At 34.6% G+C, this 21,462-nt stretch overlaps 1 protein-coding gene across 2 annotated transcripts in view; it reads right to left on the minus strand.

Annotated features, from left to right (window-relative positions):
• Positions 1-267: 267 nt before the first annotated feature.
• The window catches only part of CAAP1 (caspase activity and apoptosis inhibitor 1), a 51,969-nt gene continuing 30,774 nt past the window's right edge, over positions 268-21,462 (minus strand). For both annotated transcript variants that reach the window (XM_030293268.2, XM_030293269.1), the window contains exons 5-6: positions 18,495-18,568; positions 268-1,474 (exon numbers count right to left, since the gene is read on the minus strand). In XM_030293268.2, coding sequence (XP_030149128.1) covers positions 1,128-1,474; positions 18,495-18,568 — 421 coding nt within the window. In that variant the 3' untranslated portion in view covers positions 268-1,127. The remainder of the gene's footprint in view (positions 1,475-18,494; positions 18,569-21,462) is intronic.

Consider the following 21,462-nt stretch of genomic DNA (forward strand, 5'->3'; position numbering starts at 1 on the left):
CTTACAAATAATATATACTTGTAAGCAAATATAAAAGCAATGGTTTCAGATTTATATTTTAAGAAAAAAATTAATTTAAGAGTCTCTACCTAAATTTTTTTTGTATCAAACAACTACAACTAGTTATAGGGCAAAAAGCATCTGTTATTGTGGCAGAATGTTAATTTATTTACAAAAACTATACAAAATTAGATTAATTATAACACCAACTTATCAAAGCTTCCTGAAATTAATTTTGCTTTTGGAAATGTATCAAAAGTCTTCAGATCCAGAATGATAGTCTTTATTATTTTTAATTCATGGAATTATAGCACATCAGATCTTCAAGCGAAAACACGAGATAAAAGCCTGTACAATAAAATATTCTTTTCTTGATAGCTTGGAATGTAAATGAAAATATGTTCCCTTTTTACCGAAGGAAAAAACTTGAACCAAGTGTCCAATAATATCAAATACCTGTTAGAATGGCTTGTCTGCTAGAATTAAAGTTGGGCAATTACTTCCACATTTTAAAAAATGGCCTTAAATTAAGTCTGTTTTTTCTTTTATACAAAACATTTTTCTCAGCCATTTCAGACCCTCTAAACTTTATAACAAAAAATGCTCTTCAGTTTTTACTAGTTAAATCCACACCCAGAGAAGGTGTGTTCAAGATGGACTTATTTTAAAAGTGCATATAAGCATGACTAAACTTAAATTGTTGATAAATCTAAGAGCAATAATTTAATTTTCTACCACAAAAATATAGGTAACCTTAAGAGCAACATGCTTGGTCAATCTTTCTTAAGCTTTTAGGTCTGAAGCCAAAAACATTTAAAAATGAAGGGGAACAATACAGTGACTCTTTGCTAATGGCTTTTCAGATATCAATTTGCAGACATTAAAGACTCATCCAACAAAGTATCCAGGTTATCCAATGATATTTGGCATGAATTCATACAGCAATGACACATATATAATATAAAAGTAACAACAACCAAAAAAAACCACAGGTATTTTAGGCCTAAGATGAGTTTATCTAATAAGGGTTACATGAAAACTATCACATAAGACCCAAAATAAACTTCATATACAAAACTATACGATGTGGCTTTGTTCAAACACACCTAGAATTCAGATTCAAGTAACTAGGCTGGCTTTTTTATGTCACCAGCTTTCATGAGGGCTTTAATAGCTCTCGCCCTCATCTCCAGTTCTAGCAGCTCCAGCTGCTGTGCGGAAGGCTGAACGTCTTCGGGTGGAGGAGCAGTCAGGGTGGCTGCTTTGGGCTCCTTGGGGCTACCCTCTGCCAGCCCCAGAATCTCATTCACACTTTTCTCAATGTCTTTCTCCAGGTCCTCTATCTGACCAGCTTCGCTCTGGACTGTATTGTCTGGGACCTCAGGAGCAGCAGCTTCCTCGGTGCATGGGCCTTCTATGTCGCTGTCATAAGCATCTGCATTTATACTGAGTACATCACTATCTTCCCCTTTGCCTGTAACAAACAAAAAAGGGGAAAGAACCACGTAACCTAAATGCCCTGGTCAAAATGTCCTTTCTATTTATGATTAATGGGCTACCTTGACCCCACCTCCCACCATGAAGTCCCAAATACATTCCATAATCTCTGTCCCATCCCTTTTTCCCCTGACTCCTCAACTATGAAAACAGATATAATTTAATGTAAATTTTAATGAATTTTTCATTCCAGTTTAGCAGAACATGGAAGCAGTAGGAAATTTATACCATCACATGATCTCTTTTCCTAATTAAAATGTCACACCACTTTATACCACAGTGAAGCTTCTACATTACAAAATTAAAGGTGATGCTAGATATTGTCTGAGTAGAGCATGGCTTATTAACAAAAAAGTAAAATTCCATTCTAGAAACAGTTTAAAAAACTTTACTACAAAAAAAGAAAAAATATCATTGGCAAGCTGGACACCATGTGCAATGCAATTACCTACATCTTTTCATTTGCTTTTTCACACACTTTGTTATAAATCAATAAATTAAAGGAGAATGCCTAAGGCCATTTTCTAAGATAAAATAAATTTTCATCATGAGGATTTTAATTAATAAAGTTAGTACACTATAATTTTAAAAAATATGTTATAAAACTTGTATAACTGATACTAAAACTTTCAATATACACACAGATTATGGCTCTCAACTACCTTGGCCTTGGACATTACTGAAGTCCAGGTGTTGTTTAAACTTTGAGTGCTCACTTACACCTCCAATTTATTTATCTTTAAAAAAAAATTTTTTTAAGTCATGATCCCCCCCAAAGGTTACCTTTGTTAAGTCTTCCTACAGTAGGAAAAACTTATTTACCAACAGATGGAAAATTCTGATAATACAATGTTATAGGGTTAGGCCATAAACAATTCTACTCCACTGGTTTTGTAATAACAATTTACTGACCTTGACTGATCCTCCTACATCCTAATAATTAAAAAACTACTCCCTATTCTAAAATCAAAGTGGAAAAATAAATTGATAAATTATACGTGTCCACAAAATTGTTTTAAAAAAAAAGGTTGCAAGTTTTAATATTTGATGCCAAAGAATATTTTACATATCTTCCCCAAAGAAACAAATGTTCCCAAATAGCTAAAAAAATAAATAAAAATACAGCCGTTTATGTAAAGAAATAATGCTTTATATAAGTATTGCAACTTGAGACAAAAACAAATTTAAGAAATGAAGCGCTAAGTTGTCCATAGCCTCAAAAAGTTCACTTTCATGCTTAGCCATCTTTAATCTAAAATTCTAAATCTGTTCTCACTGATTCTGAGTGAAAACCTGCGGTCTGTTTAAAAGATTTTAAAACATAAGTTTTTGAAAAAATGTAATCTGTTTTTCAAACTATAAGTTGTTGCCTGATAATGAATTAAGAGCAGAAGAATATAATGGTGGGTGGGGAGAGAGGAAAGGTCTGAAATTTGGGATACCTGAGTTCTAAAACTTTACTCTGCTATAAAGTATGTGATTTGAGCAAATCCCTTAACTTCCCAGAATTTCCTGAAATTAAGGCAAATTGTCCTAGGACATCTCTAAAGTGCAAGGTCTAATACTACCCTAAGTTAAGTCTATATAAATGTTTATAAAATGGCAATATTTCAGCTATTTTGTTTTCCCAAGACATGATTACCACTTATCTTTCATTTAATATATTGATCACTTGGATAATCATCCAAAAGAATTTCCCATTGACAGCAGTAGCCAATGAAAGGTAAGTAACATCAGTAAATCTACTTTTTTTTCACGCAACAACCTGTGGGGTTTTTAGGGGTTCTTTTGTTGCTTTTTTTTAAGCAGTCTCTAGAGCCAACATGGGGCTCAAACTCACAACCCTGAGATCAAAAGTCACATGCTACACTAACTGAGCCAGCCAGGTGCCCCCAAATAACCTTTAAAAAGGACAACAGATTTTCTAGAGAAAAGAAGTACATTTACAATATCCAGGCAATATAAATGAAGCTCACTTATTATCTTGGGTACAGGGTTCAATGTGTAATATTATAACTATCGAATCCCTTATGTGCTAAATCACAAATTCTGAAGTAGCTGTATTTTTATGAAATTAATTTGCTTTGAGTTTATATGTGAGTAAATGATAATAGCAAATCTTAGAGACATTTTCACTAAATAAGTGGAGAATCTACACTCGTAGATCCTGAAGACATACATGGCAAACTTTCCAGCTGAGTATCACTGTCATATACCATCAGCTTGTATTTCTGACCAAAAGACTACAAGGATATATATGAGTGTATATAAATATTTTTTAATGGAATGTACATTATGTTCATCTTATTACTGTGTTTTATCAAACACTTCAAATGGCTAAGAACCAGAGCTATATATATTCTCACCTAATTCAGACAATTTTTCAAGCCTATTTATATAAGCTTAAGAAGCAACCACAGCTAAAGAGCCTCTTTGCCCCAAGCTTAAAATAATAAAATCCTTTTTTTATAAAGTTATCAGCACAGGAAATTCAGGGTCAAAGTGTTTATACGCACACTTCCCATGTTTCAAAGGAGGTAAATCTTGACAAGAAAGTTCTTTATATATTCTATATAAATATATAAAGTTTCAAAGTTTTCAGCAGGCAGAAGGTGGGCTTTGCTTTATTTCTTTAAACAGCTATACATATCCTATCACTGAAGAAATGGTGCTCCATAAATTTGGTGTTCTCTGTTTACATTTAAAATTATCCAAAGTCGGGGCACCTGGCTGGCTGTTGGTAGAGCACGTGACTCTTGATCTTGGGGTTGTAAGCTCAAGCCCCATATTGGATGTAGAGATTACTTAAAAATAAAATCTTAAAAAAAAGAAAAATGATCCATGAGCGCCTGGGTGGCTCAGTCAGTTAATCGCCCAAGTCTTGATTTCAGCTTAGGTCATGATCTCACGGTTTGTGAAGCGCAGGGCCTGCTTCGGATTCTCTCTGTTCCTTCCCTGCTCACTCTCACTCTCTCTCTCAAGATAAATAAATAAACTTGAAAAAAAAAAATTATCCAAAGTCTAAGTGCCTGAGTTCTCCATAACACAGTACTGGTGAATACATTCATAGATTCCATCTGCCCACTACACCTGCACCACGGATCCCAAAGCTTTGTAGAATTTGTGTCTGAAACAACTTAGCGTAACACTTCATCTCACAAATGTGAAAACAAGGTGACTTGGACAATGTAACATGGTAAATTATTTAAAGATTTAGGATCGTACTTCACTATTCCTTAATTTTCATCATTCTACTGACTTGCTTTTTAAAGTATCATTTGCAAACACATGAATACACTTCCAAAGATAATTTATTCTCATCCTTGGTATTAGGAATTTATAGTTTTTTCTTGTCAATTATGATCCTCAAGGTAGAAGCGGTGAAACTTGTACATTTTTTGTAAAAAAGTAACCTTACTTCAAAATGCTTCATTCATAAGTCTTACAATATCAGTGTTGTCTGTTCTGTCCTTCCACCAGTCCACATGCGTGTCTGTGTGTGTGTGCGTGCGCACGTATGTCTCAGGTTTGCTTTTTGTTAAAATAAAAATTTTAAATGTATGTGTGTGTTATCTTAGGTTTACTTTTTGTTAAAAGTTTTAAATACCCAATTGGAAGTACACAAACATACAAGAATTATTAGTCACAAAGATTTTGAGGGATAAAAATTTTAAAGGATTTTAAAGTTATGCTAGCATATTTAAACCTCAATAGAGCCTACATTCTACTTGCTAATAATTCAACTTAAGAGTAGTTTTAATGCACAAAACGGAGGCATATCTAATGTTATGAGTGACTGTATGCTCGTGAAACTTCCTGATAGTGAATTATTAAATTAAGCCAGGAGACAAACCTTAGAACATAGAATAATTAAATATCTGTCTGAATTCCTGCCGAAGATGGCAAATTGAGCACACATATCTAATTCCCTTCTCTACCAAGAAGCCAATGAAGTGACAGAAGGCCGATACTTAAAAATACAATAATAGCATAAATACTATAAATTAACTGAGAATAAAACTAACATCAGTCCTTTATAAGTAAAATACAAAATGGAGAATCCATAAAGGGGAAAAATCAACAAATTTAGCTAAATAAATAGTAGGACCTCTGGGCGGGGGACATCATAAATAAAATAAGACAGAGGCACTCTATAAGAAAATATTAATGAAATATAATACATACAATGTCCAGGTATCATTAAGAGATAACTAAAAACAAGGGCAAAGGGTAGAAACAAGTCAAGCGTTTCACAAACTATGAAATACAAAAAGCATCAATACATAAAAATGCTCAACTTAATTTCTAACCATGCAATGCAAATTATTACTTTTAACTCATTAGTTACAAAAAGGAATTTTACCCATCTGTAAAAAAATTAATAAATTTATAAGATGGAAAAATGATCAAGACATGATTAAGTGAACAAAGAAAACTAAAGAGTAATAACTATATTTATATTCAAAATAACAGTAAATTATTAATAGTGGTTACTTCTGGGGAGGAAAGTTAATGTAGAAAAAAGAAAGTGAGCTTTCCAATTTTGCCCTATGAACATATGTATTTCTTCAACCAGTTCTAAGAATATAATCCTTATAAAAAGTTTAAAAAGAAAAAATGAAACCATAATATTAGATAACACAGAAGGGTATCATCTAAAAAGACATTTTGCAGGATTTTTTACAAAATGTAAGCAGGCAGGATGAAATTGACAGAAAATAAAAGCAGAGCAAAACCACAGCCAAAGACACCACAGATAAGTGTAACTCTTTCTTAGAGAATCTTGGAAGCAACGAAGAGTTGGCTGTGAAACACAGCAAGATAATTAAATTAAATCCATTCAGAATAGTTGGGCCAATTGAACACTTCCTTCTTTCTCTTCCCTTCCCTACCACATGCCCAAGCACTCTAGTGGGAGGCCTACCTCATCCACTTAAAGAGCTCTCCTAGAGTCTGAGACATATCTAAACAGCTACTGATGAAACCCAAACCAGCTTTCAGAAAAACCCAGCTACAGTAAGTAAAGAACCAAGATGAACAAAGGACAAAATAAAGAAAATCTAGGGATCAAAAGATAATCTAATGGGGGAGAAGGAAGGGCAGAGGAGTCTAATTAGTATCCTTAGAGAGACTCAAGTAGACTCTGGAGCCATAAAGTAAGTACATGATGCAGTGAAAGAAGAACAGAGAACAGGAAATGTTAGAATTTTAAAACACAGTTATCAAAAGCAAACATTCAGTGGTTGCTGGAAGACAGTGAAAGAAAAAAAACCTCCTATGTAGAAAAGAAATAAAAATATATTTAAAATATGCAATAAAAGTTAAGAGATGAATGACCCATGAGTCCAGCAACTTAATATAATTTACTCAGCAAATATTACTGAGCACCTACTATGTACAAGACACTGTTTTAAACATTAAGGAAACAGTGAATAAAAAAAAAGTCCTTGTGCTATATTTAAATCATAGGAGACACTATAAATAAATGTCAGGTGTTATGAAGAAAAATAAAGCATGATAAGAAGACACTAGCAGGATGCTTTCAGAGAGTGATCGATGTGATTTGATAAGGAAACTGAGCAGAGAAGTGAATAAAGTGATAGAATAAGTCAGAAAACAGAAAAAAGGGTAGAGAGGGAAAATTATGACAAAAAAGGTGATCTGAGGTGAAGAAGGTCTTCTTAGTGAAAAGGCTTGCCAACTGCAGTGTATCATACCTAAGACATATCCTATAAAAAAAATCAGAACCCAGGGGGAAAAAAATTAATAAAAATTCCCAGAAGAAAAAAACTAGATTACCAACAAAAGCTAGCCTCAAGAAATCAAGACCACTTCTATCAGCCCTGTGGACAAGATATCCCTATGGCTATGAACATGATCACAAAAAAGAGAAGTAACGGTATATTATGTGCCTCAAGGATACAACATTGCTTCTAAAATATTGTCAAAAATTGAACATGAATCTGATCAAGGTTCTGTATCCAACTACCAATTTACAGAAAAATAACATTAAATAGAACAATGGTATGCAATCAGCAAAATTCGAACTGAGAAACTCTGACAATCTGGTTTAAGAAACTTCAAAGAGAATCGGGGAGCAAAGGAAGGTGAGAGGGAGGGATGGGAAGGAGGAGCATACAGATTAAAAAGAGACTTAGAATCCAAACAATTGTAACATAGGGTACTTATCTAGATGTCCATTCATACAAATATAGTTTAAAACTATTATAAGACAACCTGAGAAAACTAACTACTGGATTATTTGAGGATTAAAAACATCACTATTCTGTAATCCCTAATGAAATACTGGATCTAAACATTAACAGCTACTAAAACCATTAGGTGGTAGTCTGATAACACCTGTACCAATCAATCTTAACATCACAATACTACCAATAAATACAAGCGGTAGGTTAAACCTGAACACTTTCTGAATATATGATATTAAGCAGCGATAACTTTTTAAGGCATTGTAATTATGTTTAAAAAGAGATCTCTAGTCTTTGAGATACAAACATATTGAAATATTTATAGATGAACTGAAAAGAGGTTTAGAATCTGCTTTAAAATAATCTAGCAGTATGAGCAGGTAGGGAGGGGTATGCATGAAAGAATTAGCCATAGGTGGGTAACTGAAAATGGAGAGAGGTACATGGGAGTTAATGCTATTTTTTTACTTATTTTTGTCTGACAATTTCCAGGATAAAAAGTCTGTTTATGGTGATTTCTATTCAGAAACCTACAGTAACAATTTTGAAAATACCTTAAAATATATATATCCTGGAGGAGAACACAAGAAAATCAGAATCCCAATATTCCTATTAGGCAACCATAGACCTGGTTATCAAAAGGGTTAAACTATCTTACTTTGTTTTCTCTTTTAGTTTTTCTCATCAGATTTTCAGTTAATCACATTCAGTGGTTATGCCATTTAGAACAGCACATTTCACCATCCTTCCCTCTAGGTCCTTCCCTCTAGAATCTCAACTCTCTAAGGCTTCTAAGTGTTATCAACCTACTACAATCTCATTAGTAACAAAGTCCAGAGTTCACTGGAAAGCAATGCTATGCCTCTGTGGATTTCTTTTCTGAGACAACAGAAAACTTCGGTTTTACTAAATTTTAAGTTATAAGGAAGACAATTCTACTATAGTGTAACTGTAGAAAGTCAATTTATAACAGTTCTAGTGAGTTCTAGCCTTTTCAAGAAAGAAATCAACACTTTATTTTCTGAAAAAGAAACAACTTTTTTTAATATGTAAAAATAATCTTTTGTAGAGGACTGTAATCTTCCTCTCAGCAAAACTGACAGAACTTGGCTATTTTTTCTCATGTAGTATTTTAAACTACTGATTTAAATTTAAGTGTATCACGTTAACCACGATATTCAAAATTTAATCATGACATTATCTGATGGTTACTGAGATATATGCAAACAATTTAATACAGAAAAACTGTCTAGTATACTACCAAGCCCACACTCAATTTCTGGGTAACTGAGTGTCCATAGGCCTACAAACCTAACTTTTGCGAATGACAAATTGAGAGATTACTCCAAGAATCAACAAATCTTCACTGAGTATTTATTACCTATGCTACAATGGTGCTATAAAGGCCACAGAAGAGGTGGGCCTTATAAAATCCTACAGGTAGGGTAAACTAAATATTTGTAGCATAACTAAGGCACAGATTTTGCCTTTATGGTAATTAGGTATGCTTAAAATATGGACATGATACTTTAACATGCTAAATTCTGTGGTATAAAGCATAACAGAATTTTCGAGTATATAAGGCAATAGGGAAACGTCAAGGAGATCTACAGATGTGATATGAAGTAGGTCTCAAAATCTAATAAGTGATGTTGACAGAGGAGGAAACTCCAAGTGTAAGGGACAGAATGGAAAAATAGGTGCTAGAGCTAAACAATACAGAAGTATGTGAGCCTTTCAGATAAAATGTACACATGAGAACACAGAAAAGGACAGTATCCAAAAATTTTGCCTCTGTAGACAAGACATCACCATTGTAGGAGAAAAAGCACAACAGGGACCTCTTACCAGCCTTTACAATAGATCAGATAAGCAATTAAACAGGCAACAGTAGTATGAACTAGGTGATAATTATTCAGTACGAGAGAAGAGGTGAGGTAAACACAAGTTAAGGAAGACCACGGATTTGGAAAGGTGTGATCTTACAGAACAAGTAGTTGACCTAAATAAGAGTACACCACTGGTGTGAATGAGTTTAATTCTCAGATTTGGACAAAGTGCATGACAAGCAGTAAAACTTGTAGTCACAAAGGACAGCTTAACATTTCTGTTCTGAGATACACTATGAACCAGATGCATGACAAAGCATCAGGGTTTTGGGTTCGAAAAATATCTTCTACAAAACTACAGTACAGTAAACCTGATACCAAGGCTCAGTAAAATTCTAGGTTTACTAAGAGGTTAATTAGCTCTGAAAAAAGTACTGCTAATTAGTTTAGACAGAAAAGGTAACATCTGACAGGGGATCTAAATGATACGCTGTAGACTGCTGGTTACCTCAGGAGGAACATGCAGGCAGAGGGAACAGCAAAAGTCAGGTCTCTGACACAACAGCGCTTATAACGCTGGAGGAAAGTGAGGAGGAAGGACTAGAAAGAACAAGGGGGAGAGTGACAGGCTGTATCACATTATGGCTTGTACCACTACAGGAAGGAAGGACTTCAAGGACTTTTGAGATGGGAAGCTACCGGAAGGCTCTGATAAGACAGTGACTGACAACTTTTAGTTTTAATTTTTACAGTCATTCAGACTGCTATAGGGAAGAGACTACAGGGGGGCATAGACAGAAACAGAGGGGATCAACATGCTATAAGAATCAACACCAGAATAATCTGGCCAAGAAGAGGTGTGAAGTGGTGGGATTCTGATCTTTGTGAAAGTAGAGCTGACAGGATTTGTTGACAAAGATGAAAGAAAGCACTCAAGAATGATTCCCAGGTTCTTGGCCTAGACACTCAGAAGAATGCAAATGCTATTGATTGAGATGGAGAAGACTGTAGGAGAAGCAAGGTTTGGAGGGGGAGTGGTACTGTTTTCTTCTTTGTTGCTTTTGGGGAGGGGTCAGAGAAGAATCTAGAATTTACTCTGGAACATATTAAGATGCTTACTGAACATCTAATAAGGAAGCTAGATATTAAGGGTTGGAAAGAAGTCTGAATTGGAGAAATAAATTCGTAGTTGCCAGTCCTAGAATTACGTTAGGATGTAGAAAAGAGAAAACGTCCAAAGAGTAAGTGCTGGGGCACTCACCCTTTAGAAGTCGAGTAGAGGACAGCAAGACACAAAAGAAACAGAGAAGAAAGTGTCAGGGAAGGATGGATAATCAACGGTGTTACACATGGCTGACAGGCCAAGATAAGGACTCAGCCACATCAGTGAAATAGTTGCTGACAACTGTTTACTACAGAGGGGGGCAATAATTAGGGACAGAGAAAAAAAAACACCTGCAGATACCAAAAGAGAATGTGTTCACTATACAAATACATGGGCTGGTCGCAGCAACACAAAGAGTTCACCCATTTTTAAGAGGAGAGACAGGGACTATATAAATTCAGAAACAGGTAGATATGAAAAATTAATTTATACATCTACTTTCCTTTATTAGAGAAGTTCTTTCCAAGCCAGGCCATATTTTATTTATCTTTCTGGTGCCTAGCACAAAACCACAATTTGTTTGTTGGAAGAAGGGATCAGCTCCAAAATCTGAAGGGACATCATTTAGAAAAAGCATTACATTCATTTTCTATAATCCAAAGGACACACAAGGATAAATGAGCAGAAAATACATACTGGCAGACTATGATTCAATACGGAGACACTTTTGCCAATGAGAGACAGCCAGGGTGATATTGGGGGGATGAAGCAGAAAATTCTAATGACAACAATAATGATGGCAGAAATAATTATAACAAGAGTGGATATTTACTGAGCATTTACCAGGTACTAATCACTTCTCTAAAGCACTGAACATGTATTAACTCATTTAATCCTTATGCTAACCATAATGGAATAGACATTCATATTTATTATCCCCATTTTATAAATGATGAATCTGAGGAACGGAGTTTAAGTAACTTGCCCTATAGTTCACACAACTGAAGTGGCAAAACCAAAATTCAAGCCCAAGTATATTTCACAGATCTATGCATTTAAATATTCTATAGTGCCTCCCAGATCTTAACAGAATCAGAATGACCACTGAAGCATCACTGATGAGAATGTTGGTTCAGACTGAATTTATCTTCTTCTTGTATGAGGTCCCTTAAGTCCACATGAATGAATAAAATATATGAGGCACGGAGCTAAAAAGTATGTATTAAATGTGAAAAATTATTAAGGAAATGACAAGCCACAGACTAGGAGTAAATATTCGCAAAACACACCTGGATAAAAGACTGGTGTCCAAAATACATAAAGAACTCTTAAAACTCAACAATTAGAAAACCACCCAAATAAAAAATGGGCAAAAGATCTGAAGAGCCAAGTCACCAAAGAAGATATACAAATGGCAAAGAAGCACATGGAAAGATGCTTAACATCATATATCATTAGGGCACTGCAAAGTAAGACAACAAGATACCACTTACACGTCTATTAGAACAGTCGAAATCTAAATCATTGATAGCACCAAATGTTAGCAAGAAGATGGAACAACAGAAAATCTCATTCACTGCTGGCAGGACGTAAAATGGTACAGCACTTTGAAGGACAGCTTGGCAGTTTCTTACAAAACTAAACTTGGTGTTTACCCAGAGTTTGAAAACTTATGTCCACAAACTCCTGCATACAAATGATTATAGTAGCTTTACTCATGATTGCCAAAATCTAGAGGCAACTAAGATGTCCTCTAATAGGTAAATAGGTAAATGGATAAGCAAACTGTTGTAAATCTACACAATGGAAGACTGTCCGGCAATATCAAGCTACAAAAAGACATGAAGAGCCTCAAATGCATACCTGCTAAGTGGAAGAAGTCAATCTCAAAAGACTACATACTACATATAATATTACAACCAAAACTTCTAATTAAATCATAGACTATGGTGTAGGATGAGTAAAAAGTTCGTTAACTGGTAACAAAATCTGATTTCAAATCTAATGTTTACCATCTTTCCTGTGGTAGGAGTTACTTCTATATAAGGAGGTACTTTTGCCAACGATTGGACAAGAACATAATTACTGAATAGCACCATGGATCCAAAGGAGATCCAAACATGTTAAAGGTTTGGACTATATAACCTCTGAAGTGGCTGCCCTAACAGTACGTCTACGATCCTATGAAACCACAAGAGAGAATGGGTAAAATTTATTTAAAAAAAAATTTTTTTTAACGTTTATTTATTTTTGAGACAGAGAGAGACAGAGCATGAACGGGGGAGGGGCAGAGAGAGAGGGAGACACAGAATCGGAAGCAGGCTCCAGGCTCTGAGCCATCAGCCCAGAGCCCTACGCGGGGCTTGAACTCACAAACCGCGAGATCATGACCTGAGCCCAAGTCGGACACTTAACCGACTGAGCCACCCAGGCGCCCCGAGAATGGGTAAAATTTAAAGAAACATGGCAATCAACATTTTTCTCAGATACTAAATCAAACCCTTCATAATGTCATTCTTGAAAAACACGCACAAGGCATTATGCATCCAAAAACCCTGCCAGTGTACTTTGTTTTTTAATGCAGAAAAGTTGCACAATTAAATGCAACAGAGGGGTCTTCAAAAGGTACAGAAACAGTATGGGCTAATGTGCCACACAAAATGTAATTTTCACCCTTTTGTTCAATTACTACACACAGAAAGAGACAAATGAAAAAGTGGGAGGGTCCTGTCTGCTGTCATTGCTGGTAATAACTTGTGAAAAGGCTCAAAGGAACGAGAAGAGAAATGTAAGTTCTTAAGTCACACTGAAGGTTACACCACAATCTCTTTTTACTTCACCAATTGCTGAAAAGTTAACTCATGTTAAGAAGCTGCATTGCGTGAATACTTACTTGTTACGGCCAGTCAGGGAGACAATCAAGGGCGAGGAAAAAAGAAATCAGACTCAAACTTTGAGAACAAATCAGTTGTATATCTGCTTCTCTGTTTCCAACTCCGAACAGCCTGGGACGCTTTTATTTTGGTCTCCCCACACTCATGCCTCCAGTTCAGCTCCTCAAAGGACGAGGCACCACAAGACCTCACTTGACAATGCAGAGGTTTCTACAGCAATACATACGTGTCAAACTGCTCCAAACAGGCTTAATTAACCGATGGTCTTCATTCTCTCTTTCTTCCCAAAGCAACACAAATCACTGAAGGCATTTTTCTCATTATCTTTGTAACTTCTCCTAACTTGCATGTAGTCCCTTCAGCTATGGTTATAGAGTTCTTTTTGGCAAAACTCAACTCCTTTTCTACTGCAAATTCACTTCTTCATTCTTTTTGTATTCTAGGCCCTCTACTTACTCACCTTTGCTTCTCCTGGTGCAGTACTATCTTAGAATAATGGCAGTAACAATACCAACAAGAAGAGCAAAAATCAGTTGGGGTTTTCCATTAATCCCTCACCTTAAGGATTCAAATGGTCTCATATACTTTTATATTTAATACCTTTGCTAAATGATGGCAAAAATCTCTTCTACCACATTTAATTTTTGTAAGTAATAAGTGAATAAGCTGCGACCATCATCAATTCTTCATGATAGTCTAAAAGAGGTCTCTCAACTGCATTATTTACATAAACCTATCAGTGAAAATGTTTTTAAGTACCTGCTCCAGTATATATTATTTACTTAAAAAATAGCATGTATTATTCCTATAAATTAGTATGTACTAATACAACAACACATGCAACCAGAAATTTTACAGTGGAGGGACAAATATATAAATTTATACATTTTATTTACTTTAGAAGTACAGGTATTGTTTTTCCTGCATTCTCTGGAAGTGTGTATGATAACACTGTGGTGACCACCCGTCTAAAATTGGTCAGAGAAGCCCAGAGAAAATATCTAAACTTCCATCAGACAGTTTAACCACTGATAAACATTTTCCCCCTATTAAAGTCTACCTTTCAACTTTTTGAAGCTCTTGTTAACAAGACAATTCTTAAAACTGTCTATCATTCACTAATTCATGAACTGGAAGGTCAAAATATAATTGCATGATGCAACGGCATTATTTTAAAACACACACACACACACACACACACACACACACACACACATACCAGTAGCAGAATTTGAGCCTCGCCACAGCAAAATTCAGTTTCCATATTTTGTGTGTGTTTGCCTGTCTTTCTCTAATAGAAAGGAAGAATGATTTTCTAATGGAATAAAAAATATAGAGAAAAAAACACTGTATATTTTATTCTGCTTCCATTAAGCAATTAAAAAACAAAACAAAACCCAGTCATTAAGCACTCTTCTCAAGTCCAGACACTGCACCCGGCACTGGTCTTTACAAAATCTGACAGCTAGAAAGGAACTTCAAATCAAGGCCAAACATCCAAACACTGCTTCAATTAGCTCTACAACAGAGCCACCAAGTGGCAGTTTTTGTAGCCTGTGTTCAAACACCCTTTAGCAATACAGAAGGCAGCCCACTTCATTTTCTGAGACTTCCGATTAGAGATCAATAAATTGAACCAAAATCTGTCTAGTGATAATTCTACCTAGGGGCCCTGTTTTCATTCTCAGAGGCAATACAGAACAAGCCTAATCATTCTTCCACTTGACAGCTCTTCAAATACTTTAAAGTGAGGGCTGAAAACCTCACCACCTCTTCAACCTAAGTATCCAAATTTGACTTAGCTATTTCTCATGTATAGTTAAAAAAATTTCTCATGGCCACTTCCAAGAAGAAACACAAAGGAGCTTAATTCTTAAGTTACCAAGGAGAAAAATTTGCAAGGTTACATATACTCCTGCTTGTCGACTTTAAAGCAACTATTTAAATACAGACCATTATTTTAATATTCCTGAACGTCTTAAGCAAATTTATAGCTATATATAAACAGAATTCACTAATATTAGATTTGACATTTTAAAAATATTTTCTACAAATTAACTACGTCCAACGAATAGCAGTTTTCATTTTCTTAAACTGAATGTTAAAGTTTTAAATATTTTTAGCACAAAATGGCCAATATAGAAAATTTATATAATTATTATTTTAAAAAGTGAGCAAACCCATTTCAATAATACAAGCCCTGAGATCCTCCAGGAAATTAATAAAGGATCTCAGGCTTGCACATGTATATGTGCTCATGTACACAAACAAAGCTGTGCTACAGATAAAGACCAAAACTATAACTAATGTTTCTTATACAGCTGCCCTCCTGCTAAAAATGAATGAGTGAAGAAACTAATCCCAATGGAAGAGTTCCAATTTTATTTGAGTACGAATCAATCAACCAGTAGATTGTATTTACATTTAAATAATGTCTGCACAGTGAAGGCAGATCTTGGTTATTAGTCCATTATGAAAGCGTGGTCGAAGTCAGAGCACAATCAGATACTCATCTTCAGCACAGCTTGTTTCATAAATGATATTTCTTATCAATGAAATGGGTGAAACCAGAACTAGACCCAAAAAATGCCAATTTCAAGTAACTAATTCACCATTAATATTTCTCAATATTTGAGTATTTTAGAAGCTGAGAAGCTAAAAAAAATGAAGATATAATTTAAGTAATGTGTCAGTATCACATACTATGAATAGGTTATGTAATAAGATGTATTTGAAAAAAAGCAAAGAGAAAATTCAACACTGCTTTAGATTTTGTTCTTCTGAACAAAGGGTTCTAACTAAGCTTCAATGAATTTAGTTCTAAGCTTCAATGAATTTTCTTAAATGGTCAAGCCATTAAATAAAATGACAATACATTCACAAGGCGCATTATATTCTGTTTTTATTAAGCTCACTGTGAAAGAGAACAACTAGCTATGCAAGAAAAGCTGGAGATAATACTAAATCAACTTTGCAAGTTGTGCATATTAAAAGTAGACAACATTGGTTCATTTAGGGAAAAAGGTAACAATATTTATTCAGACTACTAAAATTTCTATTTCCTGGTGTACCTCAGCTTCTTGGGTTACTCCAAGCAAGTTACTCACTACCTGGTTCAGATTTTAGCTATACTAATATTTACCTGGAAAATGTTCTACATAATTCGATCTTCTAGATAACTTACGTTTATTCCATTATGCAACATTTTATATTTTAACTATTTTATAGACATTTTTCTAGAAGACTTTACCTACTATTTCCCTGTATTCTTTAAAATAAGAGTTGCAACTTAATTTGACCTTTTTCCTACAGATTTAGTCATAACATGAACTGTACTGCTGTGCTTTGATCTTATGTTTTCTCACCTCTGCTTGATGTCACTTACTGATGACAGTGTGTTCTTGATGTTTCTGATGACTAGATGAGAACCTGAGAGTGGTCTATATAGGCTCCTAAGCATAAAAGACTTGTGCTTTGTGATACCTGACTACTCTGAGTTCTTTTTCTCTTCCTCTTTGCTTCCCTGTCTGGTTTTTAAAAGACTGAAGTTACCATATAAAATTACAGCAAAATAGGCTGTTAGCACTGGGAAGCGAGTTTAAAGAGCTCCAGGTACCTGAACATGAAAGCAGAAAAACACCTTCCCTTAGAAGGCAGCAATGGCTAATTTGTACAATGAGGTCCCCATTCCTTTTTCCCTAGGAACTGGAATCAACCATGTCAATTACATGACATTCTTCTCTCCACAGATGATCTAAAAGCATACCCTCGACACTGCCTGCTCATTAGATGCAAAGAACAGAAACAAAGAAAGAAACAATAGCAGAGATGTCCAATTACCCACGGGGTTTAAGAGTTATGTGAAAATGATAATATGCTTAACATTTATTTATATATGACAAAGAAATGTAAATGACACTGAATCTCAGTTTATGTCTCTGGTGGGTGCTCAGAAGTCAGAATATAAAAAGATACAATTTTGTCTGGCTATTTAAGAGGCTAACACAACAAGACTTCTGAAAAACAATGGAATTCTTGAAACTGTCGAAAATATTTATTAAAACCCCAAAGTACATAATTAGAATTACAGAAAATCTTGATTTTGTTCTCTCTACATATATAATGAATGAATCACAAAATTAGTTATCCAACTTTTTTTTCCACTGTGTTAACTAAGCAACACAGACCCCAAGTAAAAAAAGAAATTCTGCCTAAATAAATTGATGACCTACTTCTCTCTACCAAATAAGTTCTTATGACTCAAGTTTTACAGACATTATTCTAAGCCAATCAAATATTAGTTGCTTACATAATAAATAATACAACCATTTTGGCTAGAGTAGATTGTCACTGCTCTGAAGTAATTATAGCAGGAAACGGGAAAAATGTGAGGTAGTCTTTGAGTAACTAATAAAAATTTATTTTACTTTCAGTTTTTCCTACCAGGATGAGGGGAAACAAAAAAGACACATGAAAGACTAGCCCTACTCATCTAGTTGGCTTGAATAAATTACAAATTACCACTTCACTTCTGCTAGCTGGCAATGTCAAACACTACTGATTCATAGAAAATAAAGTAATAACAATGTACCTCGCAAAAAAAAAAAAAAGACAAAAAAGTTATCCATAAAGCTTTTTTTCCCCACATATAACCCAAAGCTACCCAGTTAATGTATCTCCAATATCTTGCAGCTAATGATAAAATTAAAACTATTCAAGATGATAGCTTTCTGGTGGCACTGTAAGCATGTATCACTAAGGCAGAACTTTCCAATGGCTAAAGGAGTCATGAAATAAAGAAAGGACATATTCTTTATTCTTTTGATCTTGGACCAAATAAATTATTCTGTTCCCCTATCTGTAAAATGGGGGCAAGCTGGAACACTGAAAATTTATTACTGGTAAAGTGTTTATAATCTTCAGGTAAATGTTATATAAAAATTAAATACTTGGTTTATACCTTGTTTTAATTCCAAACCTTCAGGTTGTTTGTTCTCTCTCACGGTTGATGTAGAATCTATACAGATGTCTTGTCTGAGGAATAAAAATAAATAAAAACAATTTTTAAAACTCTATTCAGTCAAGTAATACTTACTGCTCAGGTTCCCAGAATTAAATCAGACACTTGGGAAGACACATGGAATTCTTCTGAAACCCCAGGATATCATTTAGTACACTTTGGAAGCTCAGAAACATGTGTATACAAGTGTCAAAAGCAGCAGCTATAAACCACTAACAATTTAGGTAGTACACATCTTTGTAAAAATTAAGGGGCAAAAATGTCCATCGATAGATGAATGGATAAAGAAGATGTGTGTACACACACACACACACACACACACACACAATGGAGTATTACTCAGCAATCAAAAAGAATGAAATCTTGCCATTTGCAACTACGTGGAACTAGAGGGTATTATGCTAAATGAAATTAGAGAAAGACTAATATCATATGACTTCACTCATATGAGGACTTTAAGACAGAACAGATGAACACAAGGGAAAGGAAGCAAAAATAGTTATAAAAACAGGGAGGTGGACAAAAATATAAGAGACTCTTACTTAAATATAGAGAACATCGGGGCACCTGGGTGGCTCAGTCGGTTAAGCGGCCGACTTCGGCCCAGGTCATGATCTCGCGGTCCGTGAGTTCGAGCCCCGCGTCGGGCTCTGTGCTGACAGCTCAGAGCCTGGAGCCTGTTTCAGATTCTGTGTCTCCCTCTCTCTGACCCTCCCCCGTTCATGCTTTGTCTCTCTCTGTCTCAAAAATAAATAAACGTTAAAAAAAATTTTTTTTTAAAAAAGAGAACAAACAGAGGGTACTGGAGGGGTTGTGGGAGGGGGGATAGGCTAAATGGGTAAGGGGCGTTAAGGAATCTACTCCTGAAATCATTGTTGCACCATGTGCTAACTAACTTGAACGTAAATTAAAAAAATAAAAGAAAAACACAAGAAAAAAAATTAAGGGCAAAACTGGAGAAATATGGAGGTAACTTTTCTCACTTCCAATACCTTGCAGGATAGCTGGTGGGAGAAATCAAAACTTAAGAGGAATCCAATAATTTTTCAAGTGTTAAATTTAATGAGCACTTTGGCATTCAAATTATTTTATATTCATCTAATTTCATACCTCAAGTGCTTTGATGTGGGAAATACATATTTTACATGTAATATACATATGTAATCAAAGTAAATGGATTCAAGTATAAGATCATAAAAAAGTTTTGATCCACCATGTTCTCTAACAGAGCTGCAAACTAAACTAATTAATGTTCTTTCTTAGAGGGCATTATACCATCTAGATATTAATATTACAAATACTTTTTGGCAAAAGAAATTAGTTGCGAACATTCAAAATGACTTTTCTTTATAAATAAATATTACCTTTTGGAGAATTTCTATATGCATCCTAAAACTAACATACAAGAAATATTTCAGGAATTTTCCTGCTCACAAATCTATTTCTTTATTTTAAACAAAGTTTATTTATTTATTTTGAGAGAGATGGGGGAGAAAGAAGGAGGGAAGGGCAGAGGCGGGGGGTGGGGAGAATCCCAAGCAGGCTTTATGCTGTCAGTGCAGAGATGGACACAGGGCTCAATCTGTGAGATCAAGACTGAGCCAAAATCAAGAGTTGGACACTCAACCTACTGAGCCACCTAGGCACCTCTCCCAAAACGATTTCTATCCACTTAATAACACATCCTTCAAATAACCAAAAGATAAAGACCTGTGATCATTTCTTTAAGTTTACAATATTCTTTCCAGTCAACATATTTGGTACTTATGTGTTTTGCATTAAAATTTTACTAATGCAAGCACAAAGTGAAATAGAGACTATAAAATTCTTTGGATCTGATATTAATTATAACATATAAAAGATTTAAAGTTGAAATACATATTTTATATCTCTTTCTGTCTAATATCACCTACTCAGTATTTATTCTTTCACCAGAATGACTGGCAGATCCCAAGGAAGATATCAACAAATATTCTTTGGTAATCCAGGGACAGATAAAATGCCAATATACTACATTAAGAGCTTTGCAAGGAAGAAAGTTAAAATGTGCTACCTCACGCCTTACAGTCAAATTAGATTTTACCTACTGGGAACATTAATCTATTTCTAAATATCTTTCTTTAGATAAAATGTTTGTTCTTACACATCCTTGAGTGGGCACCACTCAATTCTTCTTCTAAACACATAACATCTAGAAAACTTGAACAAAAACATAATGCAACATCACCATTAAAAGAGCCATGGACATCTGTAATACGCTAATAAGAAGGACACAACATCACCTATGCAATATTATAGCTGAGAGTGTATGACCTATTTCATGAAGAAATCTTCAGTCAAACCCAAAAAAGGAAATAAGTAATGTTCAATTAAAAGTGGGTGGGGAGTTAAATGTCAACGTATAAAAGGCAAAAAAAAAGGTTGTGGAAATATTCTAGGTTAAAGGAGGCTGAAGAGCCATAACAATTAAATGTTATAATTCACTTGAGACTGCTGAACTGGAGGGGGAAAAATGTTGTAAAGGACATTACTGAGTCAAATGACAAACAAATACCGAAAGCAGACTGAGTAAAAGTGTTGTACCATTGTTAAATTTACTGAAGTTGACACTGTATTGTGGTTATGTATAGACTACTGATATCCTTAAAAAAAAAATCACAATGCAGTATTTAGGGGTAAAGTGTCATGATGTATGTAACTTACAGCCTCAAATGTTTTAGAAAATAGACACACATCTATGTAAGAAGAGGGTACAAATGGGATTAAATTTTATTAATATATTATAGAGAAATCTAAATAAAAGATATATGGATACTTCTTGTACTATTCTTATTCTTATAACATTTTAATAACTGTGAAGTTATTGTCAAATAAAAATTTTTAATAATAATGCAGTAAAATGCATTAT

Source organism: Lynx canadensis, chromosome D4 (genome assembly GCF_007474595.2).
Source record: "Lynx canadensis isolate LIC74 chromosome D4, mLynCan4.pri.v2, whole genome shotgun sequence".
Classification (NCBI taxonomy): Eukaryota; Metazoa; Chordata; class Mammalia; order Carnivora; family Felidae; genus Lynx; species Lynx canadensis.